The 10730-nt window shown below is 37.5% G+C and overlaps 1 protein-coding gene across 1 annotated transcript; it reads right to left on the reverse strand.

The window, feature by feature from the left end:
• Positions 1-339: 339 nt before the first annotated feature.
• On the reverse strand, positions 340-783 carry LOC147365995 (pyrroline-5-carboxylate reductase 1, mitochondrial-like). The gene has a single exon (XM_086316169.1). It carries the CDS (start codon positions 781-783, stop codon positions 340-342), a length of 444 nt encoding a protein of 147 aa, XP_086172295.1.
• Positions 784-10730: the final 9947 nt, after the last annotated feature.

Genomic DNA, 10730 nt, shown 5'->3' on the forward strand with positions numbered 1-10730 from the left:
AGTGATGGTGCAGCTGCCTTGCTGGTGCCTTAGCCCTGTTAACAGATGGGAGATCTCTCTGCCTCAAGCCCCCGCTGGTGGGTGGAAGGAGGGGGCTCCAACACTATGGATGCACTGGAGAGGTGGCCCACATGAGCCATGGGCTGCAGGCAACCTACACCAACCCAAAGGCCCCAGGTCCTTGCTTACGGCCCTACATTCCTAGCTTTCCTGATCTGTTGGTCCCTTCATGGATTTGCTAAAGAACTGAATCCTGGAATCAAAGGCTAGGCCAAGGAGCCCTCCAGGCCTCTTGACCCTGGGAAGGGTCATCAGGACCAGCTCTACCTGCCAGCTTCATTAGCAGCTTAGAGTTGGCTCCTGTTCCCCACTGGCCAAGACCTGTCCACCCATTCTCACAGACCTCAAGCAGCTCCCCGACTGGCCTGCAGGCTGGAGGGAACCCGAGTCCTCAGAGAGGGACCAGGGAGGGAGGAGAGGGAGGGGATGGCACTTGGGGCCTGTGGCCTGCGCCCTATTTCCAGTGCTGATCTCCCTCGGCCGGCTCTGACACTTGGAGCCTGTGGACGGGAGCCTGTGGGTGGAGGTGCTGCCGGATGGCATGCACACATCTCTCCGTAGCTGAGCCGGGTGCTGCCCCTTATGCAGAAGCCTCCTGGCTGTCCACAGCAGAGTCTGGGCTGCAGGGTGGTGGGCCAGGCCACTGGGCATGCTCATCTCAATGACGGCTTCAGCTAAAGCCAGGCCTCCATAAAGGCGCACCCAAAGCCTACGGTACGTCATTGCTGCTGTGGCCGGTGTGGACTTCCCCAAGGGCCTCGGGCATCTTCTTTCACGGCCTGCAGGCTTCCAGCAAGATCTGCAGGAGCTTGGCCTCACCTTTCCTAGTGTGGCTGGCCCACCCCCTCATCATGGCCGCCTCCTTGACCACGCAGGGTTAGGTTGGACGAAATCCCGGGGCTCAGAGAGAGCCAGTGTCCATGGACATCAAAATGTGCTGTGACCACCAAGCCACGTCCACCAGGCCAGCTCCCAGGATGTGGGCTTGGTGGCAAAGAGAACAGATCCGCAGCACTGCTCGGCTGGAGTGGGTGGTCTGACAGCCCCGAGCCCGAAAGCGGCAGAGGTTCAGGTAGGCTTCGACGCTAGTCAGCACGTGCTGAGCCTCAGCCTTGGCACTTGTGATGAGGCTTAGCGCAATGGTGTCCACCGTGTGGTCCGCGCCCAGGAAGGACGGACTTTTCTGCCGTCACTTCGCCCAGACAATCTTAAACATCTGATCTGAAAGGTAAGTTCAAGGAAATTCTAGTCAATTTTTCTTTTTAAAATTTTGTCTCTTCTGTGTTCATACCTACATCTTCCTTTTCTGTATCCCCTCTTAGAAGGATGTGGAAACTTCACATCTGTTCTGCATTTCTCTTAGTCTCTGTTTATTCGTGTAACCTTATAAAAATTCCTCGGTTCAGCGTCCAGCTTGCTAATGAGTTCTTCAAGAGGGTCTCTTCTGCTTTTCATGCCATCATTTGAGTGTTTATTCATTTGAGTGTTCATTCATAGTATGTTTCTCAAAACCTCTAAAAGATTTATGTTCATGGTTGTTCCCATTTAGTGTGACCTCCTTTATCTCAGTGATATTTACAATGGTTATTTTAATGTCTTTTTATGATTTTCTAGTAAACTTTTAGTGGGAGTCAATTTTTTTGTTTCCTGGGTTTTGAGATCTCTCTTTTATGTAATTTGTTTCTGTAAATAGTTTTGATGCTGTTTTTATCTTCAATGAAATGATTCCCTGATATTTTCCTAATTTTTGCTTTCTGGCTTATACTTCTAATATTGGCTTACAGTTATGGGTTTTCCTTTTGCTTCATTCTTTTAAGTGAAAGTGAAGTCGCTCAGTTGTGTCCGACTCTTTGCCACCCGTGGACTGTAGCCACCAAGCTCCTCCGTCCATGGGATTCTCCAAGCAAGAATACTGAAGTGGGTTGCCATTTCCTTTCCATTTCCTTCTTCATTCTTTTAAGTACGTCTCAATTACTTATACAGTGTTTTTGACATTGTTATGCGTTTATTAGCTTTAATATATTGTCTAATATTGCTATAGCTCCTATGGGAAGGCAGACTTTTTATTATATGCTCAGTCCATTATCTTGAAATTTTAAATGGTATCAACATTTGAATCAAAGTTGTTTTCAACGAGATAAATAAAAAGAGTCTTAAATACTATTTTTAAATTATAATCCTTTAGAAATAATGATAACTTTATTACAATCCAGTTGCTGGTTAATCAGACATTTTTAATGGTACTTCACTAAAAATAAGTGCTGTGATGATTTGCTTTTATAGTTTACTAAACCCAAAGGTTTGATCACATTTGGGCTTACAGCGTCTCCCGATATTTATAATGAGACTCGGTCAGGGGCCAGGAGACTAGAATCTCCTGTTTCAGCATCTGCTACATTGCCAATGTGAATAAATATAAACTAGGAAGGTGATAGCACCAGGAAATGAATTAAAAAACAAATACATTATGTAAAAAGAAAGAATGCTTCTGTATAGATGATGTAATTGTGAATCACAGTTATATTTCTGTTTATACTAATAGCAATCTCATTTTCTTGGCCATGAGATGAAGAATGCCAAACATGGCCATTGTAAATGACACAGGGGTTCTTGAGAGAATATTTATGCAGAATTATACACTATCCTGGAATTACCATGCTTTCCTTAACACATTTATTATCCTGAAAAGACACTGGAACTAGGCTGAGCTTATAAATTACACTGGCATAAAGGGAAAATGGGCTCTGAGAAATAGTGTAGAGCCACTACAAGAATATCCGCCAGAAAACCTTAGAGGATAGAAACACAAGCAAACAGGAAATGAATGCTTTTCATTTTGGTAGTCTGCTGAATCCTGATGAGTAAAAGGCATTGCTTCTGATGTCTCTGAACACCATCCAAGACAACCAAAATAAGTACACTGCAAAGTTTATGATCAGAATAAGGCAAATGGTTCTGCCAAAATAATGGTGAAAAAATAAGGTGGCCAATGCAGTAGGAAGGTAAAGGAGATGAACTTTCGCTCTCAGCTCCTGCTCTGGATGGCCACTGCTGAATGCCGGAGTCAAAAAGCTACGCACAGATCACCACTTGGACAGTAAACAGAGGAAGCAAGCCAGTTGGTACTGAATAGGAAAGACTGAATGTATTGTTCACAGACCTGAAACAGAATTGATGGAGCCGAAAATGTGGGTGATATTTATATGTTGCAAGGATATAGCTGTTTAGTACTTTTATTCTCACTTCACTTAGTACATGGGACTTAGAATTGTTTCTCTTTTAATAGAATATTTGGGAAGAAACTGGATGATTTCTGCCAAGTTGAATAATAATAGATTCAATAATAATAATAAATAAATTCTGCCTTGTTGAATAATAGAAAGACCTCAGAAGGCCTGCATGGGATCCCACATGAGCTTTCACTTGCTGTGGAAACTGGAATAACTAATTGAATCTCTCTAAGGCTCAATTTCCCCAGTTAGAAAAGAGGGTAGTAGAAATACCCTATAATGTTTTGAGGATTATGGAAATAGGCTTATTGTCATTCCTGGCCTGTGTCTTAAATCTTTCCCTGTAGTTTATCTCAAGTATACGTTGCATGCGTAAATTCTCTGATGATAAGTGGCCATTTGAACATCCTATGACCTGCTTTCAAGACTTATACCTTATTAGTATTCATTTTCATGATATTAATTTAATACTCTTTGCTTATTTCCCTATTCATCCCAATTCCAAAAAGAGATTCATTTGCCTACTTTTTAAATAGACATTTTTCTGCTTCATCAATTAGCTGTAATTCTCTACTGTGTTCAGAATTGAAAGATTATACTGCCTTTGATATTGGAGAGACTTTTAAAGATTTTTAAAATCTTTTAAAAATAAATATTTAAGAAAGTTAGAGTTGTTTGGAGTTGGAATCCCAAATCCTGACTCCTATTTAGATCCCCAAAGTGAGTTTTTTTTTGTTTGTTTTCTTATCATTAGCTTTGGATGAAAACACTTATTTCAGGAAAATGAATTTTGGTCAAGATTCAAACTATGGTGATTTGTATATTTTGGTTTTAAGCCAATAAGTTGTGAAATATTAAGTTAATGAGCACAATTCACTGAAATAAACCTTGCAGTGAATTTTGCTTTTCCTTTTTCACAAAACTGTGCTATTACTTCTTAGTATTTTATGTTTTTCTTAGTTATTGCAAACCTATATGATGATGGTTTCATATTACTACTAAGTACTGGGGTTAATTGACCATTTTATAGTTAATGGATTCATCCTTGCTTTCCCCTATCCTGATGAACATCATTAACTTGTCATCTCCTTCTATTTATTCAGGTACGTCTTTAGTTCACCAAAAAAGAAAGTAAATTGCTCTTAAAGATATTATAATACACCTTCCCTCACAGAAGGCTATAAATAAAGAGGATGCCAGATCTTTTAGTTATGTTTGATATTTTTTCAGGCATGTAGATACAATTTAATATGCACACTTAATGTACTATTTAATTATAAAAGTATGTGCATTAGGGTAATCTCTTTGCTCTAATAGAAAATACAATATTTTAAATGAATTCATTTAAAAGGTTTAAATAGCTTCAGTTAAAATTTTGGTGTAAAATTTTACTGAAGTTTAATGCTCTTTTATTAGCAAAAAGAACAAACTATATTTTATACATTACTCAATTAAACCAATGAAGTATTTCCATTGTTCATCTATTTAAATTGAAAAACTATCAAGTATGAATAATTATTCCATTTTTCTCCTCTATCAGCCTTTTAGGTATCATTTTTTATTATTCTTTTCATGCTTACCTTAGAGATTACAATATACATCCTTGACTTATTACAGTCTACCTTAAATTAGTTCTTTACTTCCACAAAAGGCAAGTACATTAGAAGAATTTAAGTACATTTTCCCCTTTCCTATTTTGCTTTGTATATATTGTAAACCCCTCAGGACATTATTATTTTTGTTTTAAACATCAATATGTATTTATTTGGGCTTCCCAGGTGGTTCTAGTAATAAAGAGTCTACCTGCCAATGAGGAGACATAGACATATGGGTTCATACCCTGGGTGGGGAAGACCCTCTGGAGTAGCAAATGGCATCCCACTCCAGTATTCTTGCCTGGAAAATTCCATGGGCAGAGAAACCTAGAGAGCTACAGTCCATGGGTTGCAAAGAGGCAGACATGACTGAGTACGTGCACACACACACACATAAACACACACACGCATTTATTTTACCTGTATCATTACCTTTCTTGGTGTTCTTAATTCTTTTCAGTGATTCCTAGCTTCTGTTTAATATCATTTCTTTCAACTTGAAGAACTAGCTCTGATATTTATTGGATTGCAAGTTTGCTGGTAATAAATTTTGCTGATTGTGTGTTTCTGAAAATATCCTTATATTTCCTTCATTTTTGAAGGATGTTTGTGGGGTAGACTTTTAGATAAGAAAAACATTTTTATTTTTTCTTTAAAATATTTAAAAGATGCTGTTTCTTGTCTTATGGTTTCCATAGTTTTCATTGAACAGTCAAGGATCATTTTACTCCTGTTCCTTTGAAAGTAATATGTTTTTTCTCTTTTAACAAATGGTCTGGCTTGTCTTCATTTCATTGTCTTATTTTTTTCCCAGAAGTTTAATATGAATTGCAAGATACAGTTGTCTTTTTGTATTTTCTGCTTAGAGTCAGAGTTTCTTAAATCAGTGAGTTTAAATTTCCATATGCTGATGCATCTCATCAATGGAGGGAAACTTATAGCTACTATCTCTTCAGATATTGCTTATTCCCATTCTTTCCTGCTCTTTCCATGGGCCTAGGGCATTATTACTTTAGAACTATTAACTGGGTTCCATGTATTCTTTTTATTATTACCATTCTCTTTTCCCTCTATATTTTAGTGTTGGTATATTTTTAGGATTTTTCTTTTCACTAATCCTCTCTTTAACTGTGTTCAGTTTTTTGTTAAGCCCATCTAATTGATCATTAACTTCAGATATTTCATGTTTTATTTCTAGAATGTCTATTTGATTCTTTTTTATAGAGTTAAATATACCATTGAAATTTATTATCTTTTCATCAACATAATATTTTCTTTTTATTTTCTCAAACATATTAATCATGGTTAAAGTTTCTATCTGTCAACTCAAGTATCTATTTCCAGTTTATATTTTATTTCATTTTAGTCATTCTACTTCATTTTATTTAATTTAGTTCATTTTATTTCATTTATGTATTTCTGATATTTAGCACACCTGTCAAATTTCTATTGGCTGTTGGACATCATGGATAAAATCTGAAGAGGTTCTTGATGATGGTTAATTTTCCTTTTGGCTGGCAGATATTACACTGGTAGTACAACTTGATTCTGTGAAGAGTTGGTTTTAGGCTTTGTTAGAACTGATCTATTTCAGTTTTGTCTGTACACCTAAGGCATGATGTCCTTTACTTTGGATTCTTATTCTTCATCCTAGGGTGTAACCTTTATTCCTAACTCTGAGCCCTTTAAGATTTCAACTGCAATCCTCAGCTGTTTACTCCACCTTGTTGGAGTTCAAATTCCAGAATCTTTGCTTAACATGCATAGCTGCTGAAATCATTGCTCAGCTCACTGATATTACAAATGTTTTCTATTGGGTCCCATGAGTACAATTTAGACTCTCAGCAATGATTTTAGGGACATCTGTGGGATTCTTTTCTGCTGGTCTGTTTGTTGGGGGCATTTGCCTATCAAGTCCCAGACCCTTTGCCAGACCTGAACACTATGCTCTTTTTACTGAGACTGCTGCTTTTACTTGGGCTTTATTTTAGTGATTTTATTTGGAAAATACCCTGAGATAAAAAGCTGTGATGAATGCAGAGCTCAAAGTATGTGCTTGTGTTCTTTAAAAAATGTATAACTTCTCTCTCTCTCTCTTTTATTTATTTTTTTAATTTTTTCTGAATAGCACTGCAAGAGAGTTAGTCTGATTTAAGCTACATTATAATAGTAGATGGAACAAAAAGTTACTCATGTGGATAATTGATACACTAATAAATATTTACTTTCAATACATTTTGTACAATTTCCCTCTGTACTTATTCTGATATTTTGTTTATAAATATTTTGCTCTTATAGAGCTTAAATTGATTGTGAGAGGAACTTTTGCTTTTTACTCACAAACTTTGGTGCGTATAGCAATTTATGCTTAATTTCATGTTAAAGGTGGTATCTTTTTAAATTTGTATACTTAGATTGATATAAAGTTGATGAAATCATGAACAAATTGATACTTCCAAAGGCACATAATTGGTTGCCCTCTTGAACTAGAACAAAAATGAAGTATAATTCTGCTTTAGAATTCTTAACAACAAAAAGAACCAGTAATGCCTGCCATAGTAAGACTCTATCTAAGCCATGAAGCACAGCTACTGACAAATAAATTCACCTTTGAGATGGGTTGTTGTGCTCTCATTATTTGTAAATTAGGTTGTACATGGCATATCACTTACAAAATTACCTGTATAATGTTTGTTTATTGAAGTGATTTAAACTACACAGAGAAAACCCACACTCAGGATTGTAGGTGGTACACTTTTTTTTATCCCACATTAGATTTTATGAATTATTGGAATTGATTAGCATAGTGAGCATTGTTTGTCGTTGAAATGCTAACTGATTTTTAATAAAAAGACATTTTGGCTCATAATCCAAAAAGTCTTTGTACAGATATTTGTTTTTGAAGTTTCTCCCTTTATATACTCCTATCTCATACTTTGATCCAAATAACAAGCAATATAGTGAAATGGAGAAAATGTCTTATATTATAACCAAAATATTTGTATAGTATGGTGCTTGTGGTAAAGAACCCACTCGCCAATGCAGGGGACATGAGAAGCGGGTTCAATCCCTGAGTTGGGAAGACACACTGGAAAGGAAATGGCAACCCACTCCAGTATTCTTGCCTGGAGAGTCCCATAAACAAAGGGGCTTTGCAGGCTACAGTCCATGGGGTCTAAAAGAGTTGGACGCAACTGAAGCAACTTTGGATTTATGTGCTGTGCACTTGCTCAGTCATGTCCAGATTCTTTGCGATGCCATGTACTGTACCCTGCCAAACTCCTCCTCTGTCCATGGGGATCCTCCAGGCAAGAATACTGGAGTGGATTGCCATGCCCTCCTCCAGGGGATCTTCCCAACCCAGTATCTAACCCAGGTTAGATACCTTCTGAGCCACCAGGGAAGCCCAAGAATACTGGAGTGGGTACCCTCTACCTTCTCCAGGAGAACTTCAAGACCCAGGCATTGAACTGGGGTCTCTTGCATTGTAGGTGAATTCTTTACCAGCTGAGCCACCCAGGAAGCCTGGGTGTATATAATTACATATAAAGTGTGTCTATATATTCATCTATCTATGTAGGTATATGGAAGTATACATGTAGATTCACACATATACATGTAGGTACTTCATATACATGTAGATACACACACAAATATTTATACATCTGCCAATATATAACTTCAATATGACCTTGTTTATTTGTTTGGAAGTTCAAAATACACTTCTGCTTTCTGATTTTTTCTTTACCTATATCAGCTTCCTTCTCTCTAAAGATCTTTTACATTTCTTTAAGGTCAAGTCTAATAGCGAGAAATGATCTTAAAGTTTATCTCCCTAACTTTACTTCTCCTGTTTTGAAGACTAATTTCATAGGGTACACAATTCTAGGTTAATAGTTTTTTTCTTTTCTCTCACATATTAAATATTTCAGTTTGCTCTCTTACTTACATGTTCTCTGACCTTCTTGAACCTGTAGTTTGGTGTCATTAACTGGGGAAAATTTTTCAGTCATTATTCCTTCACATATTGCTTCCATTCCTTTCTCTTTCTCTCCTGGTATTCTCCTTATACGTATGTTACAAATTTTGTATTTATCCTGCAGTTCTTGTATATTCTGGGGGTTTTGGTGGTGATAGGAGATTCAATCTTCCTTTTCTTTGTTTTCCCATTCTGGAAGTTTCTATTGAGATACTCTCAAGGTAGACATTCTTTTTCAGCCACATCTCCTCTAGTAAGGAGCCCATCAAAAGTATTGTTTGTTTCCACTATGGTGTTTTTTATCTTTAGCATTTCTTCTCATTCTGTCTTAGAATTTCCATCTCTGTGCTTCCGTTATCAATGTGTTCTTTGTGCTGTCTCTCTTATCCATATTAAACATAGTTTTCTTATATTCCTAGTCTGGTAATTCCAACATCTCTACTATATCAGAGTCTGATATATAAAAACCTGTACACAGATGTTTATAGAAGCTTTATTCATCATTACCAACAGCTGGAAGCTTCCAAGATGTCCTCAAGAAGGTGAATATGGTACACTCAGATAATGTAATATCATTCAGTGCTAAAATAAAATGAGCTATGAATCCATGAAAAGATTTGGAAGAAACTTAAATGTACATTAAATGTGAAAGAAGCCAGTCTAAAATGAGTACATGTTGTATGATTCCAAAAAAATGACATTCTGGAAAAGAAAAAACTAGTGGTGGTGAGAATACACAGAAGAACTATCCAAAAAAAGGTCTTAATGACCCAGATAACCACAATGGTGTGATCATTCACCTAGAGCCAGACATCCTGGAATGAGAAGTCAAGTGGGCATCAGGAAGCATCACTATGAACAAAGCTAGTGGAGGAGATGGAATTCCAGCTGACCTATTTCAAATCCTGAAAGATGACGTTATGAAAGTGCTGCACTCAGTATACCAGCACATTTGGAAAACTCGGTAGTGACCAAAGGAAAGATCAGTTTTCATTCCAATCCTAAATAAAGGTAGTGCCAAAGAATGTTCAAACTACTGCACAGTTGCATTCAATCACACACTAGCAAAGTAATGCTCAAAATTCTCCAAGCCAGGCTTCAACAGTACGTGAACTGTGAACTTCCAGATGTTCAAGCTGGATTTAGAAAAGGCAGAGGAACCAGAAATCAAATTGCCAACATCTGTGGATCATCAAAAAAGCAAGAAAGTTCCAGAAAGACATCTATTTCTGCTTTGCTGACTACGTTAAAGCCTTTGACTGTGTGGATCACAAAAAAAAAAAAATGTGGAAAATTCTTAAAGAGATGGCAGTGCCAGACCACCTACCTGCATCCTGAGAAATCTGTATGCAGGTCAAGAAGCAACAATCAGAACTGGACATAGCACAACAGACTGGTTCCAAATTGGGAAAGGAGTATGTCAAGGCTGTATATGGTCACCTTGCCTATTTAACTTACATGCGGAGTATCTCATGTGAAAGGCTGGGCTGGATGAAGCTCAGGCTAGAATTAAGATTGCTGGGAGAAATATTAATAACCTCAGATATACAGAAACTATCAGCCTTATGGCACAAAGCAAAGAGGAACCAAAGAACCTCTTGATGAAACTGAAAGAGGAGAGTGAAAAAGTTGGCTTAAAACTCAACATTCAGAAAACTAAGATCATGGCATCCAGTCCCATCACTTCATGGCAAATAAATGGGGAAACAATGGAAACTTTATTTTCTTGGGCTCCAAAATCAGTGCAGATGGTGACTGCAGTCATGAAATTGAAAGATCCTTGCTCCTTATAAGAAAAGCTATGACTAATGTAAAGAAGATATTAAAAAGCAGAGACATTACTTTGCTAACAAAGGTCCATATAGT

The sequence above is a fragment of the Bos grunniens genome, chromosome 9 (genome assembly GCF_055505025.1).
Source record: "Bos grunniens cultivar Pamir isolate PY7600 chromosome 9, Bosgru_T2T1.0, whole genome shotgun sequence".
NCBI lineage: Eukaryota > Metazoa > Chordata > Mammalia > Artiodactyla > Bovidae > Bos > Bos grunniens.